At 47.5% G+C, this 24,801-nt stretch overlaps 1 protein-coding gene across 1 annotated transcript in view; it reads right to left on the bottom strand.

Moving 5' to 3' along the window:
• LOC128724594 (semaphorin-2A-like) overlaps positions 1 to 24,801 on the bottom strand; it is a 184,691-nt gene that overhangs the window by 4,411 nt on the left and 155,479 nt on the right. The window contains exons 6-9 of the mRNA XM_053818318.1: positions 21,949 to 22,086; positions 20,752 to 20,884; positions 1,644 to 2,000; positions 909 to 1,137 (exon numbers count right to left, since the gene is read on the bottom strand). Of these exons, the coding sequence (XP_053674293.1) occupies positions 909 to 1,137; positions 1,644 to 2,000; positions 20,752 to 20,884; positions 21,949 to 22,086 (857 nt within the window). The remainder of the gene's footprint in view (positions 1 to 908; positions 1,138 to 1,643; positions 2,001 to 20,751; positions 20,885 to 21,948; positions 22,087 to 24,801) is intronic.

The following is a 24,801-nucleotide window of genomic DNA, read 5'->3' as shown; positions in this document are numbered from 1 at the left end:
AACAGCACAGTGACCCTAATCAATGGCGACATGACCTCGTTTTAAAATTCATCCAGCTCGGGTGTTATTGTGGGGGACAAGTTCCCGAACCCCGTTCCGGTGGGGGAACTTGCTCTTTCCGGGTGCTCGGTAACGCGCTCGAATCGCCCAGAGGATTAGGAAACAGGACCACCACCGGTTTGCCATCGCACAAGAGAACTTTTCTCACTGCCGTAGAGCGCGAGCTTGCACCTTTTCATTATTTGTGTGGCCACCGGAGGGCATTGTTTTAGTGGAGTGCCCTCGCAACGTGGGGGGCAGAGTGATCGCGTCCGGGGTGGCATTCATCGTTTTTCTGTCCTGCTTCCGGAACGCTTTTTAAGTACCCGCACGGGGGTGATACCTTCCAGTTCGCAAAGGACATTCGCCGAGTGGTTCGCCTAGTGAACGCGCACGATGTGATCGAATCGTGTGCGGTGTTGTCCATGGTTGAATTGAGCCGAATCGCTAACAATGACAATCCACCGCAAGCCCGTACGTGCCCGTGCGATTGACGGGTTGTTCTCGTCCGTTCGCTAACGTCGATGCGTCGGTTTCAGTGGCAATGGTTCCCGATTGACCCGGACCGGGCCCCTATGGCCGGAGGGTGCTGCTGCATGAAATCCTATTCGAATGATGTCGTGCTAGCTAGCGACTGGATTTTGAGGCCGTTAATCAGTTACAGCGCCCGTTGTGACGGCACGCCAGCGGTGGGCTGGCTGAGAGGCACATTGTTGAAGGATAATTTAGCGTGAAATTGAAATGGTTGCGCGCTTGTGATGCCCAAAGGACACAATCGACCGACTCGTTCGGGTCGATTGCGCAATGGGGAAGTAGAAATCAGCACGCACACACAAAAAAACATGCAAACGAGTGTAGGCTCAACTCACTTGTCAACGACGAGCTTGGTGAAGACGAGATCGCGCTTGTAGTAGACCGGGTTGTTGTGTTCGTGGTTGACCGCCTTGTCCATGAGCGGATGGGAGCGGATGAAGTTGAGCACCAGGTCCGGAAGGGTGGACGTATCGTTGACGCACGTACCGGGCCGGGGTTCGGGAATCTTCGAGTTGAGCACCGGCAGCCAGGCTGAGTTGGATGTCGCTTGCTCCTTGAATTTTCCTGTGGGAAATCAAACGAAGCACAAGGTCAAATGTGAATGCGAATATCGAGTGTAAGGGAAAATTTTGTCGGTCACAACGAGTGGCACAAACGGTCGTCGAAGAAGTAAAGGTTTTCCTCGGCGCAAGGATTCAGGCTACCGGGTAGAGTTGTGCTATCGTCGACCGGTCAACGACACGCGGAGTATATTTCACTCCAGCGTCGTCAGCCGCCCGCGCGATACGTGGGTGTATTTCCATTTTGCCATTCTGTAAATCACAGCCATGACACTCGTCTTATCACGATATGTGACAGCTGTCAGGTAACGGCGGGAAACCTGTGTACTGTTGAAAGAGGCCCCACAAACGGCTGGGTGGATGAGTGGAACCTCATTTCCATTCAATCGCTAGATGTGTTCAAACCGAAAGAAGTGAGGCAGGATTTTTCGAACCAACAGGACACAACCAATGCAACCATGCATACGATTACCTTTAAATTTACTAAACAAAAACGTCACAAAGACTCACCAGCAAATGCGCCGTGGATTTCATTGATGTCAAAGCTGCACACGGCCGAACCGACCAGCCCGTTCGTGCTGGTCGTGAAGGTGGCGTAGAACTTGGTCTTGTCCGAGGGCAGCTGGTACACGTCCTGGATCTCGTTGAAGTAGAACGGAAACTCGCCCGAGATGCTGCAGTTGATGCGCGCCTTCAGATAGGTGGCCCAGTTCTGGTTCAGGATGTTCTTGCCACCGGTGTCCTTCTTGCAGACGCGCGCCACCCTCGAGTAGACCGCTTTGCCGCAGTTGATGTACTCGACGGCCGTCTCCCGGAAGAAGAAGTACACGTGCTCACCGATGTCGAACGAGCCGACAAAGTTGGGTTCTGTGAAAGGAGTGAGAAGCAAAACAGCCGAGATGCGTTAAGGAGGTGAATATAGCGAGCCAAACGGACCGCACCGCGTCAACAGGGATACACATCCTTCTTTTTCTGCTTTATTATACAGAGCTGCGCCCAATCGGCGACTTCATGCAGAATGCAAAATAAAAGTTTAATTTTCATCACGCGGGCCATATTCGGCTGGCAGAAGTACCCGCTCGGGATACGGGAGCTGTGAATTTTGTGAGTTATGAACTGGCAAACTTGCTTCATTCTTTAGAAAGACGCAGCCCGGAGGGCCAAAAAGCGGCGCTTGGGATGGGAAAATTTGTCTTGCTTTCGCTGCATGCATCGTGGATCGAAATAAACGAACAAATTGTATCGTTACGGCTGGCAGAATGTTGGTAGTTTGATAATGCCGTGGTCCGGGCGTTCTCGTTTCGTTCGGACTCGGGAAGTTTGAAGGCGTAAGTGGAAGGAAAATCTCCTCCCCCACTTACACCAAACAGGGAACTTTCGATCGAGTTGGGTACAGTTTCGGAATGCACGCCTGACGACGACAAACGCAGTGGAGATCGGGCCCGAAAAAGACCACTAGAAAGAAAATCACCAGCGCTGTATACTGGAGCTGCAAATTTAAAAGTTGATAACGTTGGTAGAAAGACTGCAAATAAAAAAAACAACCGTCCATCCGGCGGACGAAGTTACAAGCTTTCCATCTGTTCGCTTGGCGTGCACAACCTAGGTCCGAGGGAGCATCGGCAGGATGCAACAGAACCATAGAAGAAAACCATCGCAAAACTTTGTCGTTGGTCATTTTTCCCGATTTATCAGTACAAACGCGGTGCACAAGGGTCGTTCGTGATTTTGATCAAGAAAGCGAAGGGAAGTTGCAACTATTCCGTGTTCTCCTTTTTCTCCTGCACGTTCCAGTTCCACGGCGGGGGCTGTGAGTGGATTATTACGCTTTTTGAGTCTCTGAATTTAGATGTAAAAAACCCTTTCGATGTTTAGGGATCTGTGATCGTAGACCACGATTGGACAAGTTCAGTTTTTTCCCCGGAGAAACCTATAATGTTATGATTGATGCACTTCTGTTTCGTTTACGAATATCTGGTCAGTTAGGCTTTCTCTGTGCAACCACGATGAAGGTGAACTTCCAAATGTAATTTACTGCGCAACGTAACGTACTCGGGAAATTCAAAACAATGAAGCCACGTTAGAGCAAGTCCTTTAACTTGAATTTGATGGCAACGTACGAAAGCTGGTTTGTTTTATGTGAACTAATTATTTGTCGCACATAAATAAAACCAGATTTTGGTGAGAAATTGGCCTCCCCCACAGGTGAGCAGCAACTATTTTCCCAACATGCTAACCCTTTACCCCTTTACTTTTCTTACTGCTGCTGAGTCGCTGAACCAAAGCGGAGTTCATTTAATTTACCTCCCCCACGGTGGTTGCGAAAGTTTACACTCGCAATTTTTGGATCGGTGGTGCAACTTTTGGCAAGCAATTTTCGTGCGCTTTTTTCCTCCGAAAACTAATTGAAAAGACGCAAGGACGATAACGGTTCGCTGGGGTGGGGAAGCCGAGCCGAGCCGAACCATTCCCAACTAATTACTCCACATTTTGCTGGCATCTTGGCGGTGGCGGAAGGTGGTTGGGAGAGCAAAAAAAAAAATTAAAATTCATGAAGAAAACTGAATTGAGCAATTCGCCTCCATCGTCTCCTATTATGGCGAGCAGAACGACTCTACCAGCGTGCGCCAGGCCGCCGGTTGGTGAAACCTGTCGAAAAATGGAGCCGCTTCGGAGTGAAAAGCAACGCAAAAACAAAAAGGCACGCTATGAAGTTGTAAAACACTTCATTCCATCCAGTTATGTGGGAAAGTTTTAGCAAAATACAGTCATTACAACGTGTCTCGGGGATCTGGGATCCTCGAGAAGGTGCTTTGATTTTGTTAGACCGTCGAGATGTATTTCTGGTGAATATTTGAACGCTTTGGAATTACATTTTTTTACGGGCTTTGTGCCGCAACGGAAGGAACCAGCCTCGTTGCGTGAGCTTCTAAATGAAAACATCGCCATCTTTCGGTGACGTGGTGAGGCGTATCCGTAAAAGATGTTCCCGCAATTCACGGAACGCACAAAGGGGTCCTTAAGGATAGAGATGGTGAGAACGAAAATGTATCCATACAAGGTGGCATCTTTTTGAGATGCGGGTGTTCGTTGTCGCAGTAGGCTTAATTTGGACGCGTTGCTTGGATGTGTTTCACACGCGTGTCAAAGGAGTACTAACGACGCCTTTTGCAACGCCACAAATTAATGACGCAACGATGACAGTACGAGACGAAACGGGCAGAATGAATATTGTACCACAGCGGTTGGTGGGTGGGCAGAAATTGTTTGCACAACGTGTAATTCCACAGCCACCCACCGGGCCAAACGGGCAAACTGGACGCATTTTCATCGCACACCTACGTTTATCGAATTCCAAAGCAACGTATCCAAAGAGGTAGAGAAAGAGAGTTGCTCAACTTGCTTTCGCTTAATTTAATCATCATAAAGGACGAGGAAGAAATTTCACGCGTTGTGTCGTTCACTAGTTTGTGACCACTTTCGTTGGGAAAAATTCGTTACGATTCTGCCAAACCAACGCGCGGGAAGCATTTTTCCACGACACGTAGTTAAACACCTTCCGTTCTCATGGGGATATTGACGGGGCGGGCAAGAAAAAAAAAGAATACATTACACCAAATGTCAACTGGCAATGGCAATGGCGAAAGAAAGGAAGTCAAAACGAGTATAGAGCGAAGTACGAAATTCCACCGTCGAATGACGGGAAATACGTGCGCATTTTGACGGAAACCGCATAGCACCATACTAGAGGCGCATAACGACGGGCCATGGAACCGTCAACATGGAAGCAATCTTCGACGCACCCACGGTCCGCGTCCTGCGAGACGGAAGTTCGCTCGGAGTGGGGAGGCTTTCATAAGCAGGGACGTGTCCGTGTGTCACGTGTGTGTGCGGTTTTTATTCCAGCTCCATTGCTCGCCCTGACGGCGTCTGTCTTGCGCCGTCCTGTCGACCGCAACACCGGTGCCGCTGCTGGCGTTGCGTACCAGAAGTAAGTGTCGGTAAAGAGGAAAATTACTTCCCCAGCCAGGGTGCTCGGTAGTGTTCAGGCGGGAAGGACAAAAAAAAATCGTACGACTACATCGCGGTTCCCACAGCAAACGACGACCTGACGGGTGCCGCGGCCCGCGTGAAGTATCACTAACCGTACACTGGATGTAAACGCCGGTTGCGGGCTGCTCAGCGCCAACACCGCCAGCGCCGGAGCGGTCTGAGAGCAATAAAGAGCTACAATTAGACACACTTCGCGCACGACAACGGCAAGATCACGTTCCGGACGCCCCTCTCTCCGCGAGGAAAGGAACTCGGAAACGCGTTGTCGCGTTGTTCTGCTCATTTTCCGACATTATGCTTTGCGATCGCGTGCACGAGAACCGTGTGCGTGGAATTAAATTGGGAAATGCCGTTCCGGCCGGGCCTGGCTAGGCACGGGTTTTTCGGAAGCTTCCTGTCGCTGCCGTCGACAATGCGACCGTGCGCGGCTTGTCTGAAGGGCTGAGCGCAACTTCCGAATGGCTTCATTTGACGGCTGACGAACGTGCATCCCCCGCGTGGAGCAGCGTCGCGCTCGAAATCCGAACGACATCGAAACGAAAGGAGACATTTTTAGCGCCTTGTGCTGTTGGTGGGGATGTGGAATGACGAAATTTGAAATCCACCCGGCACATACGGAGCCTCTGGGAGGCCCTGTGAAGGTACTGTCCCTGTTACGTAAATGTACGACGATTCGCTCGAAGCCTTCACACATGTACATGTGCTTCTCGTCGAGATGGGCACTACAAATAGAACGGTCGCTTTACATGCAATATCAGGAAAGGAATTTAATATTGCACGAGTCGGTTGAAGCGGGTGCGAGCCTTATGCTTTTGGTAACTAACGCTTTCTTTTGGCTGTGACTTCACATAACGAATTACTGGGCAACAACCGTTTCTTTGGGCGGCGTAGTAAACCACAGTAGCAAACAGTTGCTGCTTACAGGTGTAATAAAAAAAATATCAACTGAATTATTGCGATGAGCTTATTCAACAGGACAAGCGCATATCAGTTGCGAGCGCATCCTCTTGTGGTTTGCATGCATGAACACTGCACGGCATTCTTTGATCGGATATCATTTTCGTTGGTTTTTGCCCAAGTGATCGAAGCTCCTGTGAATCCGAAAAGGCACAGAAAAGTCCCGTTCATACGCATTACTCACTTCAGCGTAATGGACCACATCCTGCGCTGGCGCCATCCACGATGCTTTTTTAATGTTTCTGCCAGTTCTTGTTATGTTCAAGTAAAAATAAAAAGCGCTGCAACATTGAATTGCACGAGCAAAGAAAAAAATGGGGCTCCTTTTTATGTTCTAACGTTTTGCTAACATTTCGGCGTGTTCCTCAAAAGACAGGCGACGGCACAAGCTTCCTTCGCGCCGGATGCCGTCAGAGTCCAGCGTCCATCGTTGTGCGAAACATCACAAGCGTAGCCACGCGACACTTTGCGCGTTTTGGCGCTTGGGAACGTTTTTGCCGAGCTTTGAGCGCGCGAGTTCAACATCATCGTCCCTGCTCGCGTCTCATTTGTGCTGCACCAAGCAGGAAGGATGGAGCACGACCACGGGCACCACGAAAGCTGTCAGTATCAAGAGGGAGCAAGATAAACAAAAAGCAGAAAAAAAAATACCCAAAAGAATCCTTAGCAACAGCCAGCCTGCCTGGAAGGATGGTTGGTACGAAGCACGCGACTGCGAGGAGAAACTTTTGGCACACGTTTCTTTGTTGGCTCAGGGATGCTTTTGCATCCTGCGACATACCGGAACATGACGCGATCGCACTCATCGCCGTTGCCGCGTGCTCGTCCTCGGTTCCGGTGACACCATCGTTCGCTTTTATTACAGTTTGATTGAGTTTTTTCAGACACGTCTCCTGCGCGCTACCCACCCCCAATCGGTGCAGAGTCTTCCGTCTCGCGCCCGTTAGGATATGTATTACCAAAAGCTTTCACGGAGCAGGAACTTTCCGGTCCGGTCTTTCGGGGAGCTTGCTCGGCTCAGGGCATCAGTGCCGTGCGCGTCGGAACGAGATCCATTTCGTGAAGGACAAGCGTGTGAGAAAAAAAAAACTCGCTCTCCAAAGGGCGAACAACGGTTTTCGCCCACGATGTAATGCTCCGGTGGCCCATCTATGCCGTTATTTAATGTGGCTTCAATTTCGCAATTTTGTCTACCTTTTCGCACGTTTGGCAAAAATCTCTGGGACTTTTTTTCTCTCCTCGGGTCAAACAAGGAAGATTAAATTTACGCTGCCTCGCAAGTGCGCGAGCGTTTGAGAAGAATGAAAGCCATGCAAAATTTCTCTCTATTGTCACGAAAACACTAACTGAATTTGCGATGGAAGGACGACGCTTGCTTGTTATTATCCCAGTGTTTTTTTTTTGCTTGATAAACGAAACATTTTGAGCTAAAATTAGCGATGAAATCATGTTGGCAACGACCAAGATTAGTTTATGTAGATATTACTGCAAATTGTTTTTCAAAACGAAAGAAAATGGGCTATCAATTGATCCAACAGCGAATAATTTACAGATATTTTTGTTTGTTATTACTAACGAGAAACTAAAGGAGTTTAGAATTTCAATGTAAGATCGATTTTGTGAATCTCTATTCATAGTTTGTTAGTATTTTATTTTCAAAACATTCAATAGAATTTCAATTATTTTAAAATTGAATAAGCATGTGTGAATAAATTGAATAAATTAAAATTGAATAGGTGTTACAGTGAGCAACACTGAGTGATCTCGACCAGCAGTTACATGTCCGATAATTACCCATCATCGTCTTTAGTTTGCAACTGCTGGTTTCGTGAATCTATGATAAACAGCATAAACCCCTAGAGCATAGTGTACACGCAGCATGGAGTGCGCAGCGTTCCGTATGCTCCCTTCCGAAACGGCCTCTTTCTGCAGTCATTAATTATTACGATGACTACCAAACGGGGGTAAAAATACAACTACCGCCGCGTTGCCGGACAGACGAACCATTTGGGCGTTTGGTGTGACGAGGAATGTGGGAGTCTGTTAATTAAAAATTGTATCCTTCAGGATAACCCTCAGCGCAGCGGGACACAACCAGACAGCCCGGCTCGCGAGCGCGATCGTACACCGCGAGACTGTAACTGGAATGAAAAATTGAGTTCATCCTACCAAGCACCACATACACACACACAGACAGCCACACAAACTGCCGCCGCAGAAGGACAGTCGACCGAGGGAATGGAATATTTTATTTCTTCATTCCCATGCCGCAGCCGCTCTAGACGACGATTTGTGAAAAACGCAAATTTTCCGCATGCTGCGCTGGACCCGGAAAATGACCGCAAAGGAGGCGGACCCATTCCGTGTCCTGTGGAGCGCCACTGAAAACCTTCGGAGACTAGTGCGAGGAGGAATATTTTCGGCATTTTTTTTTTCATTCACCAGCCTCGGTCGGCAGCTTTTAGGTGCAAGGTTGCCACTTGCGAAGAGACCGAGAGAGAAAGAGAGAAAGAGAGAGACAAAACAACTCCCGAGTCGCATTCTCGTCATTCCCTCGCTTGCACAAGCTTCCCAAGCCCTCGGGGAGTGGGAGTTTTTCCATTAAATTTATGTACATGCACCAAAACTTTACTTTTATGAACGTGCCATAAATTATTTTAACTTTCATTTTCTCCGATGCTCGAGCGCGCCCGCGAAATGTCCTGCCGTCGTACGTTGCGAACGCCAATGCATTTTCAATTTTCCACGTACCGCGGCTTTCGGCGGCTGCCGGTAAAAATATGCCTAGCGGAATGTTTTTTTTTCTCTCACCCCGCAATCGTAGTCTTGGTCACGCTTTCACTTTCGTACTGGGCACGGTGAGCAGCGGAAGACCGAAATCCCAATTTAGAGAGTGTATGGATTTTTTTTGCCCTACAAAAATTCGTCACTTAGGTGGAATGAGTTTTGCGGCATAGTCTTTTTCCGTGGAAATGACCGCCAACCGTAAGTGACCGAAGCCGCGTACACACCGGGCACGGGCTCGAATGGTAGAATGAAGATGAACGACGGTTGGCCACCTCCGGAATGACGCGTGAAAACAATCCCTTCCCGGAATCTGGCAAACACCCCCGAAATAGAGGAATTTCAACCTGGGGGTACGGTCATACGATATATTTTAGTATTTTCCATCCGAAGCAAAAGAAAAACAACCCTTGCATTTGGAATTGAAGTATCCTTACCACGCGGAAACCACCTTCTGTGATAACGAGCGAGTGTGTCCTTGGGATAAAAAAAGGGCAGAGACATAGCACTAGAGCATGGCCAGCATGGTCAGCAATGTCATCAGAACGAGCCGCGCAAACCGAATGGAGGGGCATAAAAAATAAATAAAATACGCGGAATGAAAATTCACCACCACATGGCGCCATGTCTGGCGCGTCGCTGGACCGTCAGACATGCAAACGGGATGAAAATGGCTATCCGCGATCCGCGTCGTACCGTTCAACCTTGTAACTACACTACGGCGGTCTGGTCTAACGACATCCTTTCTCAGATTAGTAGCTGCAAAAACGTTAGCTTTGATTATGCTTTTTAATGTGTCGTTTTCATTCCCGGATATCTAGTTACATGTCTCCAGCGTGGCTATGTGGCGATAGATGAGTCTGCCCTTCTGTGGGTCGTATTTCGACATACGAAGATTCGGTCTACTTTTCTTTTTGTGCAGGGGATTCGTTGTTATGCTTGGCTTTTATTTACATCACATAGCACATACCATACACGGGAAGTAAATTTATTAACATCGTACCAAACGTCAACTAGAAGTTAACGCATTGTGTCGATGAGTGTTATTTTGTGTGAAACATGCCAAGGGGCTTTTGAAAATTTAAAATATAGCCTACAGTGACTTAGTCCGTGGAGCAACGTCCGTAAGACATTGAAGCTTGTGTGGTGAATAAATATTAAACATTTTCCAATATGTCACGGCTAATAGCATCTAAGCAGTGGGTGATCTACGTAGTATGTGTCCGTATCTTGGCTAGCACATGTTGCTGACAACGTCATCGTTTTGCTGGGTAGTATCGATACTTTCAGCAAGGAAGCAGTCTACATAACCGTGCATCAGTCTCACCATCGGTTGGTGGATAAATTGTAAAAGTCGTTACTACATTTACGACGGCCAGCCTTGACGATGGTGTGGGTAAAAGAGTGATCACGACACGCGGGTCTGCCGCTGAAGGAATATTTAAATTTTCTGCTGCACGTCCTTCCCACACAATATGGGGAAGAGAAATCCTTCACATGTGGCTGTTGTAAAATAGGAAACCGTTTACGGACGCACGCGGCAACAACTCTATCGCAGGGAAGAAGTATCGCCGCACTCCGATGAACAGTATGCAAACTACCGGCGCTGCTGCCTGTAATATTTCAACATTCATTTTGCCGAAGCACATGCCGCGAATGCACTAAACGGCAGCGAACGTCCATCGATGCACAGGGTGCACGTGAAACCTGTGCCAGACGCGTCTTTCATCCGTAGCAGGGAATTGCATTTTGATGCATGAAACGAACGGAAATTATCATAGTAATGACGTGCGAGAGAGCCGTTCCAAAGGCAGGAGCTCGCTCCGTGCCGCAAAATGAGTCTTTTCAGCGTAGGACCCTGAGTGTGTGGTGGCGATGCGACTGCATGGCTGCGGCAGAGCTGCCAATAGAGCATCAGCAAACTGGCTGGTCATAGCGTTGGGATGAAGCCCATCATTAAGCTGTCGATTAAGAAAGTGTGTTTTTTTTTCATCGCTGACAATATTGAATGTTGCGTTTTTCAGTTGCCTTCTTTTATCTCCCACACGTAAGTTTAAGCCCCACATAGCATTCTACGTCGTGCAAACACACATATTGGCTCATTCGTAAGTTTGGAGCAACTTTTTCAATTTCAACGAAAGATTGACTTTCTTTCTGAATTTAGTACTCCAGGAAAAAAAACTTCCGATTCCGTCAGGGATATGCTACACCTTTTCTCGGAAGGAAGGTGATAACGGAAAACTAGGAAAACAACTGAGCAGAAAAAATCGTATTAAGTCTACTAAAGGGGCTTGAACCAAAAGAAAAAAAAAAACACCGAGTAGCTCGTATCTCCTATCTCTTTCCCGAAACAATCAACGGAAACCGAAAGAGGGTCCCAAATGTACGGGGAGACGAAAAGCAGGACGCTGCTGTTTAGATGCCGACACTTTCCCCCAAATTTATCGATAAAGAAGATTATAAACTCCAATCACTCGGCTTGGGGCTAAGCTGCCGTTTCCGTCGTTCCGTGCTTTCATTGCCGAGCAGGGCTTTGGATATCGTCCCGAGTATGGGAGGATGCGAGAAAAAACTCCTTTTTCTCTTGAGAGTTTTTCAGGAAGAGTTGCTACACACCGGGTTTGCAGCAACAGAAGAAAAGCGAGAAATTCGAATTGAAACGACTAGCTCCACAGATGGCAAGTTGGTGGCGGAAGGTGCGCATTGGGTGGTGTCTGATTAAAATAATCGTAGTTTATTGGATACGAAAGTTCCGCGTGCCTTCTGCAGTTGCTCAGGATGGTCGTATTTTATTCCGTTCTCAGGTATATCTAACGAAAAACTTTTTATATCCAAAAAGCACAAGAATAATGGGATGTGAGTTTAAGTACAAAAAAAGAAGAAGAAATGATAATTCATTCGATAGTGAATATCATTGTAATAGTTTTTTCTTCTGATACTGTTAATAAATCACCCATCTGCCAAACCTTTTAGATATCTCATTACCAACAATGGTTCACTTTAACGGCACAAAACAATATTCAATGTCCGAACCAACCAGAAAAACACGAAAATATGTCTCGTGTTGTTTGCTTCTTCTCTCTCAAAAGAAAATGTTTCACCTTGTTCTCGTGCTTTTAACTGAACTTGCACCATCACAGTCTCATCATCATGCTGCAACCGGGCGCAAAGGGCGCCGAGTGAACGTTTATCTTCATTCGTGGAATGAAAATTAAAACTTTCACCATTTTCGTGCGGCGAAAGCGAGGCGGTTCTTTTTTTTTGTGGGCAACCACTAAATTGCAGCCTAGATGGGGTGGCAGAAGGCCATCACGACCAAACGGTCAAGTGAAAGTGCATACAGAACGAGCGGCGAGAACGGGCAGGTTCACAGGTCAGAGACTAGCGCGAGAATGAGGTGGCTCTTAAAAGTGATAGCCGCATGGCGCTACTAGGAAATGGTTAGGCTAATGGCCGGCTTTGTGAGCGTTGGAGCGCTGGACGCGACTGCTCAGGGAGCGACTGTTTTAATTTTAATTTATTTTCATAGCAAACGGAGTCGAGAAAAAATGCAAGTAAACTAAATTGTAGTATATTGAAGCTACAGTTTTGGCACAGCATTCAAAAATAGGGAATGCTGTTAGTAAACCGCACGTTTCAATTTAACGGCAGATCAATTTTATTAAAGAAGTTTTTAATATAATTTCGAGCAAAACATTGGATAAAATATTTCACTGACCATGAATGGCGTGCTCAGTTCTAGGTGTGCTTGCATGGGTACAATTAAGCAAATGGAGGCGCCTGGTTGGCTTCTAGTATTCTTATCACACAGCATCGGAGCATTCTATTTCACGATGCACTTTTCTGCTAAAGCGAAGTGTATTCTCTTATTGATGCTATTGTGTTTCCAGCGCGGGAAACAAGAGCAAAACTCACAGTAAGTGCATTCCGAAATTACACTAAAATACTTCAACACCACAGAATTACTGCCATTACTGGTTTGGCCGGCGGTAGCGCCGCATTTGGCACTGGTACGCGAGAACGCACGGCAAAAACCCCGACAATGGCGATGATAATAACCGTATCAGGAAGAGAGTGTGGAAAAAATCACTTAACCACCATCCGATCCCCGCTTCCTATGCCATGACGGCCACAAAACGCTGCTTGAGCGTGAATGCGCCACTCATCCCAACCATTTGTGTTTGTGTGTGTGTGTTGCATAGCAAAAAAAAAGGATGAAATAATTTTTATGATTACGATTATTACGTTTCAACGACAAACTCGACACGCTAGGACACGGTAAGACACTCGAGGATAATGATGGCATGTTAGTGAACGTTTTTGTTCGTGGTCCAAGCCGTTATGGCGACAGGTGGGAAATTCCGACGACCAAGTGGGCCTTAAATTGCAATTTTTCACACTGAGCATTTTTTGCCAGTGTTTACGCGAGTTTTTCATGATCTAGATTTTTTATTCACAAACGCCAGCTTAAGCAATTCTTGTGATGTGAGATGTGAGGCTTAGGTTCACAAAGTTTTGCTACATGTGCTGTTTCGTTAGCTATGATTCATGAATATGAAAATTATTTTGACAAAGTGTAAAATAATAATCGAAGTAATCTCCATGAGTAATGTCAATGAAAAAAACATGGGCTACACGTAACTTCTGAAGGCAGTTTTAGTCCTTTGGTAAACCTAATAGGTTTTTGACTATTATTCGAAGTACCTCAAAGGCACGTCGTGTTTTTTGCAAACCCAACGATCGCCAAGAACGAAATATGCGCTTAACCTCGGGTGCAGGTGAAAAACGGCTCCTATTCGTTTTCTAGGATTTGCTGCATAATACTATTCATTGTATCGACGGATGCAGCAAAGAGCCAAGATTCAAAGGTGACAACGAAACATGAGCTTACATAAAAAGACAATATAGTATAAACAACAATATTTTTTGCCGGTAAGAGACGTGAGGGATAAAAGCAAAGAACAAGCAACACCTCGCTGGAAAACTAGCGAACTAGACACGCTTGAAGCCGCATTGGATATTCAAAACAACGTCGATGGGCGTGCGGCAAACAAAAATCAGCTCGTCGACGTGGATTCTTCGCTGCATGCAAATAAGCGTTGCAGCGATGATGGAGCACATTAAGCTTTTTCTTGTTCTCTTCCAATTCAGCCACAAGCTAGCTGGTGTCAGCCAACGAGACACCGAAGCTGGAATAGCTCATTCGTCGAAGCTTGTGCACGAACGTTTAGTGGTGTTAAGAATAAACACTGTGACCCCCACCATCAGATGACGAGAGAGCAGCGTGGCACTCTGGTGCTTTCAACGCTTTCCGAATTGATGATGATGTTGATGCATCGCCACCTCTTACTGGCGGGGGTGTGACTTTGCACGCTACTAGGGATTGATGCGAAAACTAGTTCCACTCGTGAATGGAGGCGCCACTGATGTCTTGGGAGTCTAGCTGATGTGTTTAGCTACGAACATGCAGCGATTTTCGTCACGAAGTGAAGTTACTAAAAGCACAAATGTGTTTACCAACATCGTCCCCGTGGCGGATGAATACCGAATACACGCGCGTTTTCCCACGTCGTGCGGGAGAACATCTAACCTTGTGCATGCTCGTTTGCTCTTGTGCAGGTCTGCTTCGGCTCCATTCCATCACTTGAGGTTGCTCTAAGAGGCAAGTCCTCCCTGTTGTGCTCGCTGTAACGCTCATAACGCTTCCGTCGACATTAATTTCTCTAATAAGTAAATGGGTCGGCGAACATAACCTCTTTTGAAGCGCACCCCAATGATGATGGGTACGAAACCCGCCCCCTTGGAGCAGTTTAGGCACCCGTGCCTGAAAAGCGGAGGCGCGTCTGCATTCTTTATTTTGCACCCCGCGGGCGTAGCTGTTCAAATAAAAGAAAGCTTTCTCTCTCACCACGCAGCGCACCATACCTCATCGCTTGGCATCGTCGATTACGTAGAGGCATGTTGAAAAATAAAGCAAATGGAGCGCCTTTACCAGCGAACCACTGCACTTTGAGAGGTTTCATTCACGGCGAGCCTAGTCATTAGTTGCTGGACACGTGAAGGGGATTCTGGAGTCTGCAGACGTACTAGTTTTGCATAATATTTTGCTCTCCTGTGGCGTTGATTGAGGATTTCTTTTTTTTTCACCCCTAGGGGCCCATTCATTTGAATAGTGTTTGGTATTTGTTTTTCGTCCCCAGAGAAAATGGGTGCAGCGATGAGGAAGGCTCTTCAACATGCAGATGGGTTAGTCAAAAGATATGGCTACCCAGCGTGAAGTGTTGTTTACGGTGGCGTGGTTTTGAATGCAACTACACAACGCCACCGTAAAACAGCCCCATTAGGAAGAGTGTGAAAATTCACTCCCCGTAGCATCTTCACCTCTGACAGTGAGCTTGTGTACGGAATGAAACTGTGGAAATTAGAGCAAAACGGGACCAAAACGTCGCTGGAGTGGCACAAGCCCACCGACGTCGTGTATGATGGTGAATTAGATCACGGACCGACGGCATATGAGGGCAAGATCACCGTTGACTTGTCAGGTTAGGGGTGACGCGTCAGCACCCAAGGATCATGAAAGCTTGCTCCTCGTGCTGAAGCAGCATACACACGCAAAGCAAATAAAAGAGGGCTTTTGAATAGTTTTAGAAGCCGGTCAACCGATCCTCCGCCGCCTGGTGAGCCAGCGGAAAGTCAACGCGGCCAGCTTCATCGACCGCTTCTACGTGCGAAAAGCCTAGACAAAAGCCAACGTAGCAGCGATGGCGGTGGCCGTAGCGTGTCGGCGCATACTTCGAATTTCTGCATGCTGAATAATGGATGAACGCGACCGGACACGGGTCAGTGCACTTGCCGCTCGGAAAACCGGTCAGCATAAATCCAGCGGCTGCCTCTCACCGGGAGTCACTCGACCGAAGGGCATATTTAATGAACATACGAGCAAACGTCAATGTCAATTCTGGAGATGCGTTCCGATAACCTGAGCCGGCCGGGACAGGCAGTCGGTTTTTCGTGTAGGCAAACGGCAAACCCTTCTGGTATGAATTTTCATTTTTCAGCGGTAAATACAGCGGGCTTTCCGCCGCTGCCCGTGGCAATGCTACAAACTCGAAAAGGGTCCTGCTGAATAATGTTGAGTCTGCGGCAGTTCCAGGATCGTCCGCCAAGCGAAGCGTTTCGGTGGGATGCATTTTTTATGCTCTGCTCCAAAATAGCCGCCAGTTGATGCCGTGCGAACGAGCGAGAGATACGGTGAGCTAAGAAGGACAACCTGTCGTCGGGGCCCATTTTGCGGGAAAAATAGAATTATTGGGAAGGTAAAATTTTCCTCCCTCGCGAGTGGCACCCCATGCTTCGTCGTGATGGTTTTTCTTTCACCGGAAAATGGTGAGTGCGAGGGGTTATCATCATCAGGCCGCATAACGATTGGGCACCACATGGTTGAGAATTTAATAGCTCCTTCTCGCCATCTGCCCCCGAGCTACACCTGCTTCTTCTAGCCGATCATCGCCGGGAGCAACTTTTTAATGCCTCCAAAACCTCGATCCTGCCGTCCTGGGATGGAAGATTGGATTGAGGAAATTATTTTACAACATGCTGCGGTTTTTAAGCCGCTGCAGCGGTAACAGCTGCCGCTTCACCATCGAATATTACACCTTCGTTCGGCAAAACCGACCGAAACGTGCAGAGAGAACCATGAGGAATGGTTTTAACAACCGAAATGACGACTTTTACGATTTTCTGCACCGACACGTATACGGTGGAAAATATTTTTTCCCGGCTTTTGGTGTCCACTCACCGGAAGGTGGAAGCTAGGTAAAGGTTTTGATTTTTAGCTCGATAGCAAAAGCCAGCCACAGAGGCAACCATACACATAGCCCAGAGCAACAAGGGCAACAAGGGAAAGGTGTTTTACAGCGGGAAAAATTGAAAAGAACCCGAAAGACGTTGTTGGGCATCGGGCGGTTACCTTGCAAGCAGCAACACAGAGAAGCCAGCGAATTTACGATGACCGGGATCGCATGAAAAATCGTCACACCTCAGAAGTTCACAAGAAAACAAGGAAAATAGATTTTACGGGCACCGGGAGTGGGAGTGAGAAGGACCGCGTGACTTCTCGGAATCATAATTTACCGCCCCCGGAGCGGATACGGGAGCTTTACGTGACGGTTTTGTGTGCCCAATTTCGAGTTCCAAAATGCCCTTTGGAAATTATTTTACAGTCCCAAACCCTCGGGGGAGGAAAATAGCGCCGACGAAAATATGGTCGGTCACCTTGGGGCCAGCCAGGCAGACAGGCAGAGGAGTTCGCAGTGAAAAGTCACCCATTGCGGATTCAGAGACGCCCGGAGCACCCGGAGTGTACTGGCGGCGGTCTGCAAAGGCATCCATCATACCCAATCGGACACGGTGTCCCGAGCATCCCGACCGGCGTGTCGGGGTGCAGGAAATATAATTGAGTTATATTTGCCCGAGATGGATTTCTTTCGTACGCTCGGGCTTCTTATTTGCTCACGCCTGACGCAAGCTGGTCGAGATTGCAACAGCTGGCGGGAAGATGGAAAAGTTAAAAAACGAAATGAATATTCTTTGAAATGTCTGCAGGGCACACCGGGCCCGATGCATGGTGATATTGTTTCGCTTTCCCCTTGGCTGAGAGATCGCAGAGGGCAGAAGGTGGACAACAAAAAAAAAATTGATAATACGAAAAGTAAAATCTGCGCCTTGGAACTTGGCCATCACCTCGGGAGGGTTCGGATCAGGGATACGTAAATCTAATAACCGGAAACAGGGAAATGCTAAACAACGTGCGCCCTTAAAACTGGCGCAACGCTAAGCGACACTAGGAAAAAAAAGCATTGCCAAAGAATGGGACAACCACCGTGCGTACCTCCGGGTGGTCTAGCAAAGGAGGTGATAAAACAAAATTTAATAGAAAATAATACATCTCGAGTTAATTTAGTGCCGGGACCGCAAGGGACCAAAATGGTCGCCATTTGCATAGATATTACTCCCCGGGGATGCTTGTTAGCACATAGATAGCGCGGGCTGAAAACAAATAATTCCAGCCGCACCTCGAGCGTCCCTCAACTCGGTGTAAGCAACAGGGAGGAAGCAACAAAAAAAAAAAAGGTGCACAATCCTTCAAGGGTGGTGACGGTGGCTTTCTTGACCGAAAGGACGGTGGAAGGAACTGAGGAAAGAGAGCGAAAAAAAAAACATTCCTCACTCGCAACCCGCACCCGGGAGGGGCTTCGAAATCGAGACCCATTTCGTCCTGCGATATCAACGGGGAGTAGTAAAAAAAAAAACAGAAAAATAAAATACCAACAAATATTCCTTCCCAAAAATAAGCTCGAGATGAAAACAATGATCCTTTGCGTTCGTTACATCGGGACGCATTTTTTTTCTTGTCTCACGCTCCCAACATAAACCCATCAAACCCCCAATCGTCCGAGAGGCATGATTTTCCTGCCGTAGTGCGTGTCCCTTATCCCGTTTGACGTCGTACTTTCTTCCGAGGCGAGCTCAGTCCCCGTCGACCGTCTCTAATTGCATATAAATTGTGCGAAAAGGCAACTAACTGCCGGTTTCCTCGTCTGGGAACGGAGTAAATGTCAGGAGGCGATTGAGCAAGGGGTGTAGAATCACCCTTCATTGAAACGGGGCACTAGCTAGCCTGCTGGACGATGACGACGACGACGACAACAACGGTCCCGGGACGTGGAGAAACAAATTTGAATTGCAAAGACGGATGTCAATGGTCACTTTCGTTCCCCAGGGGAAATATTACGAACGCCGTCAAACCAACTACCCGGGGTGGATTTTCACCGTCCACCGTCATCGCCATCCTTTTGCAGGAAAGGGGACGGTGGTAAAGCACGGACGGCGAGAATTTGAATATGATTAAAGCAAATTTTCAACGGTTTGCAATCATTTGCCCCACTGCTGGTACACAAGGAAGCGGCGAGTGCCGTCGAACGCAGAAAGGAGTAAATTGTTCCTTGCACTGCGAGAAGGATTGTAAGAAGCGAAGGGTGAAGAGCGAAAACAAAAAGAAGTAGATCCTTCTTTAATGTGGTTGTCGGCACTTTTCATTATGCGGTTGGCTTTCAATCCTTTGCACTTTCAACGCCGGGGGGTTCGTGGATGGCGAGTGAAGGAGAGAGCGAGAGCAAAGAAGAAAAAAAAAACGTAACCAGTATAAATGAAACACCGGGCAAGATCAAGAACCGGCACCGTTTGATGAAGTCGGGAAAGTAATTTGGGCTTGTTTTCACCATCGCTCTTGACTCTTTTAGTGGACCACTTCAAATGATTGCAAGCAATCCACGGAGTGGCAGGGGTTTTTTTTATTGCGCCAAAAATAGCCACGAAGAAAGGAAGACAATTTACTTCAACAGGGGATGAAAATGCCATCACACGGCATAAGCAGAACCGTGGAGTTTTTGAAAGATTTAAACAAGAAATCTGATGTAACAAAATGAGCTTTTTGAAGCTTTTCATCGTTTGATGTTTTATGTTTTGCTAATTCCAAGCAGCATCGCCAAAAAACCCTACCAAAAAGATCATTGTACAACTTCCCATCGCGTTCCCGATCGCGCGCAATTGATTTATGACAACTTTCGCCCCCCCAGAGATATCCTCAGCAAACGGTGGTCCATCCATTTCACGCGTGCTCAGCTCAAGAAGCTCGGCTAATGCGGTGCGTGTTGGCGACCACGGTTACGGTTCAATCAGCAGACACCGGCACCAGCTCTAGGTGACCGAAAGCCACCACCCGAGCCCCGTGAAACATGTCATTAGCAGTTAATTACAATAGTTCGGACACATTCACGAACCGCAGCGCCACCAGCGGAAAAGGGAACCGAACCGCACCGGTGGCAAGACAAGTTTTGCGGTTTGTTGTGCCCGGGCCGCAGCATCAAGACGCTTCCGACAGACGTGCCCGATCCAGCCCATTACGGTACCGGTCTCATTTCTGTGCGTTTGCTTTGGCACGGAACGTGCCTTGGGAACGCTTTTCCGGCTGGTGCTTCCGCACGTCCTGCTGTGTGCGTGTGTGTGTGTGTACTTGTCGACGAAAATGGCGCACCAACGCTTGGGTTGGTCAGATGTCGGGAGATTGTAGGCTTCAACCGCTGAACCGCTCGTCCGGTGGCGAAAATCCAACGTCGCACACCTACATTTTCCCGAGCCTGTCACAATCCGGTGTACAAATTGATAAATTACCTCACCACAAACGATCGCCGAGACGCAGCGCTTCGTCTTCCGTGCACCGTGGTGGGTGGCTTTTCGCACGGGAAAAACTGGCCCATCTTGGCCGGGGTTTGCTCTCGGCAAGCGGAAGAACGATTATTCGGGATATATTCTAGCGCGGAACCAGCTTCCCCAACACACACTGACACACTGACACGCGCACACGTAAAGAACGGTGGCGCTGGCATCTCCCACCAGTAGTTGAGCCGGTCTAAGGACGAAACCGGCTGCTTAGGACGAACGACGAGATCCTCGTTTGCCCAAGTTTGACAACAATTGCTGCGCGCCCCAGCAGCAGCTGTACACCGGGCCCAAGTCACGCTGGGACTGCGAAAAGGTGCCAACAAGCGAACAACGAGGCTCTGGCACACATAAAACATCGCTCCAGCACACACCCACACACAGCTGGCACTGCAGCCAGGCATTGTCTGCGAAAGGAGGTGAGCTTCTTGGTTCTGGCAAGACACCGCTGCTGGGTTACATTTCGTGAGGATCGGACCACCAGACAGGGGGTCCTTCGCGGTGCGGTAGGGCGTGAGAGATTAAGACCATAAATTATACTCACTATCAAGCCACTTGGAGTCGTATTTCAGGGTACGCTTGAAGTTAAACACCTTCTTGCCAGTTGTCATGTTGTACAGATCGGTGCGGAATATCACCGTGTCGGCTTTCGTGAATTCGGCGTTCGTTCCAGAGTACTGTAAGCGAGAACGGGAAAGTGTGAGTGAGAACATTGGCGTGAGAACAATCGTTAAATAGTGAGAACGAACGAGGAGGACGCTACAGCCAGCCAGCGGCTTCGCAGCCAGTAATAAAATTAGTTCCCGAACGAATAAATCAATTTCGCGTGGGCTACGAAGGGTAAGGTGTCGAGCCCGGGAACCCGTGCTCGTTCTGCTCGATCTCACACAAGAAGCTGCGGGGCAGCGGAGACATTCGAAATTGATGTGCGGCACGACAGTTAGCGCGCTTTGGAGCCGGGCAGGTTTCTATTTTCGCGCTCCACAACCATCCAACACCTTGAGAACACTCCGCCGAGTGGAGCGTGTCTACTGAAGCTCGAAAAAATCCTGCCATCGAAGCCTTCGCGATAAGAACGCCTGCCAAATGGAGGGATGACGTAGGCAACTAGTACACGTGTGCACGCGGTGGCTCGAGCTTTATTTTTTAAAGGCATTGTTCACACCCAGCTACGGTAGCATGTTGCCGTCTATATATCAGCTTATCTCGCAGTAGCCAAGCGGGAAGGAAGTGGAAAACGAAAATGGAAACTGTGTCATGTGTTCGTGTTTGGCCTGCTTGCTCGATTGTGCGATGCCGCAGCAAAATGCCAGCGAAGTGGAGAGATTTTCAAGGAAGAAAATGCATAAATTTTCCCGTACCCACCTTGGGTCGGAAAAGCATCACAAACCAATAGTGCGCGCTCCTTCGGCGGTGCTTTTGACTGGCGGAGTGATAAAAGCATCCTGTCACGTTGACTAACGCGCCCGAACGGAGGGAATTGTGACGGTGTCGATAAGTATGCGCGCGTTTCGTTAAATTCGAACCGCATTGGAATTTAACGGACATAAATAGAAGGAAACTCGTTTCATTGCTTTAGCACGAGTATCACATTGGAAAATGTACGACCAACAATACTGCTGATTCGGTGCTTCGTGCGCGGGAAGAAGTCATGCAGTCATCTCCGGGTGATAAGTAGTTTTAACGATATTCAGCCTGTAATGTTTAAGAAAGAGTAGTTTTAAAGAGTTCTTCAACTTACCAACGCTGGCAAATCACCCGGATTGCCTTGTTCCACGTAAATGGCCGTCGAGTTGTCGTACGGATCGTAGGGGCATTTGGCAATGCCTAACCCAATCCCGGGCACGTACTCCGATCGTGACAGGTGCGTTAGATTCGACTGAAAAAAGAATGAAAAAAAAGGGCAAATAAAATACACGAAACTCGAAAAACGCGATAAAAAACCACTGTGTATGTGATAAAAAAAACCCCAGCAAATGCCGACTAGTTTGCGCGCCCGATATAAAGATAATTTCACAATACACCAAACCGTGCGCATTTTTTAAGCTCGTGCGTTCTTCTGGATGTGCACTATGCAGTGACTAAAAATATGGTAGTGACCGGATGATTAAAGGGAAAACGAAAATAAACGAAACAAGGAAGCGAAAAGAAAAGCACAAAAGCTCTGCGGACAAAACCGGGAACAACGGACAGTTCAGCGTTCGTATTGGCGTCCGGTTGCTAGCCAGTCTCTGCCATGTGGAGAATGGTTTATAAATTTTTCAACAAAACCGAGCGAGTGATCAATTTTACGCTGCCACACGTGCCCCGTTCCGCAACGGCCAAACCCACGGATTAGAGCGTGGACAGCGTGGCTGGTGATGAACGGGAAAAATTCGCGTTTGTCGCCATTGTTGTCAATAGTGAGCGCGGCTGTTTTTTGAAATCCATTTTTTTTCGCTTCATCACGCTGCCCTGAAACCCCGGTACTCATTACTGCAACTGCCGTGCAAGGACCTAGAACTCCATTTTTCAATCGAATATGTATTGATTACATAGCCGGGTACGTGGCGATTCGATAAAAAAAGCCATTCCCATCGCCATCCTACCGACATGGGACGGGTAAAGCGGAACCAGAACATGTCTACCAAAGCAAACGGACGGAATCACACTCGACGGTGGGGGAGGCAAATACGTTCTAATGCAGCAGCAGCAGCAGGAGCAATAGCAAAAAAAAGCACTCCCCTGCACGTGGGTAGAAAAATTCATCAAACGAACCAACCTCGGAGCTGGCACGTTAGAGGGCAGCAGGCCGCGAGGATGTTGATGAATAGACTGGGCAAGTTTCGATGAATGGGTAAAAATGACAACCGGATAAATGAATGAAAACGGGTCGAAGAATGTGGCGCATGAAGTGGACAAGTTGCCCATTGTGTAGCTTTAGCCTGCAGTGCAGCAAAGCGCTTGCCCGTCCTTCCGTACGCGTTGTCATTTTCGGTGGGAAATCCGGAAAATTCCAATGACGCGGCAACACCGCGAAAGCTCGTATTTAGACCCCAAACGAACAGCGAACCGTTGAAAGCGGCCGGTAGCTGCGACATAAATATTAGATGGAATTTCAAACAAAGCTCACGAAAATTTTAGCGCACCGGATTCGGCAAATAAACACCGGCGACAAATACAGGCGAGCGGTCGGCGGATTTAGCAAATGGTTGCCCTTTTTTTGTTGGGTTCGTGAGCGCCCGTTCGTTTATTTTTTTCACCTCCATCGAAATATGAGTCAAAAGTTCGATTTTGCCGAGGGACCATTTCTGAAGAATTGAAAAAAAAAAAACGCGAGATAAACCGGAAAATGGGGAAATCAACAAAGGTATGAGATATTCAAACTCGCATCGTTTATGGTTTAAAATCCACCCACGGTGGGAGTTATTTTTCTTCTCATGATGAATGGCGACGTTTGAAAACAATAACATAAATGCAGCTTTGGTTCGAAAATGACAGCCCCGTTAAAATATTTTCCAATCAGCGCGTGTGATTACAGTTTGCTTTCGTACACACACGCATTGATTTGAGAGCACGAAAGCGATCCGGATTGGCTATTTTTGTATTATGTTTGGGACAAAAACCACCGATCGGTGGCCAGAATAGCCACGCAGCGGCACACAAGGGAAGGGTTTAGCAGCCATGAATGCACACGTCTAAAGCTGGCCCTAGAGTTTACTGTTGACTCGTGCAAAACAGCACGGCGCCGTTTGTTTACACAGAATGAATTCCGCATGCAACAAATCAAAAATTCTTTCGCTTTTTAACCAGGCTGTGGCTGTGAAATGTTATTTGCATATGCGCGGCGGCACGTTTTAAGACTGCAAAATAAAATACACAATGCAATTGTTTCGAATAGGATTATATTAGTTAAAAAATTGCAAGAAAAATCGAAACTTTTTATCCTAACCGAATGTTGTAAATTGAATGGCAAGCCAAAGAACACACGGCTCCTAATGAAAGGCGCTTCTATTTTCAAACGTCCAGCTTCAACTCTAGACAGGACCATAAATCTACCGTGCAACTGCAGCCTTCATCTTTCACGGTATGAAGGATTTCCATTATCGCAACCCGTCCGGCGGAGGATGAAACGAACGAATGATAAATTAAAAACTGCCTCGCGCATGAATCATGTCATACGCAGACTGCGGCTGTCAGTGACCGATCCGTCTGAAAATGTGTGTGCAGTTGGTCGAGCCGTCGAAGAAGCGCTATTCGATGACCAGAAGGGGTTTGATTGACAGGAACTTTTAATCACCCATCTTAGGAAATAGATATATGCTGTCATTGGGTAATTTTTATGATTAAAAATTCATAAGCTAGCTATCAAGCTTATATTTTGACGAATATAGGTATAAAACTGTGCAATACGTGCCTGGATAATACCATGCGGTAATGTTTTCTTTGAACCGTTTGTCAAAGGAATCAATCCATCAATCTGAATGCACTATAAATAACAAACATATTGATGTATAAAAACGTCAACCATCGTGAACGTTCAATACTATCACCGGTAGGATGTTGTACCCGCGTACTCGTAACGGAATTCATTACGTCGATTGATGAATTTCAC

The sequence above is a fragment of the Anopheles nili genome, chromosome 3, assembly GCF_943737925.1.
Source record: "Anopheles nili chromosome 3, idAnoNiliSN_F5_01, whole genome shotgun sequence".
NCBI lineage: Eukaryota > Metazoa > Arthropoda > Insecta > Diptera > Culicidae > Anopheles > Anopheles nili.
This window is presented reverse-complemented; position numbering and strand designations above follow the sequence as displayed.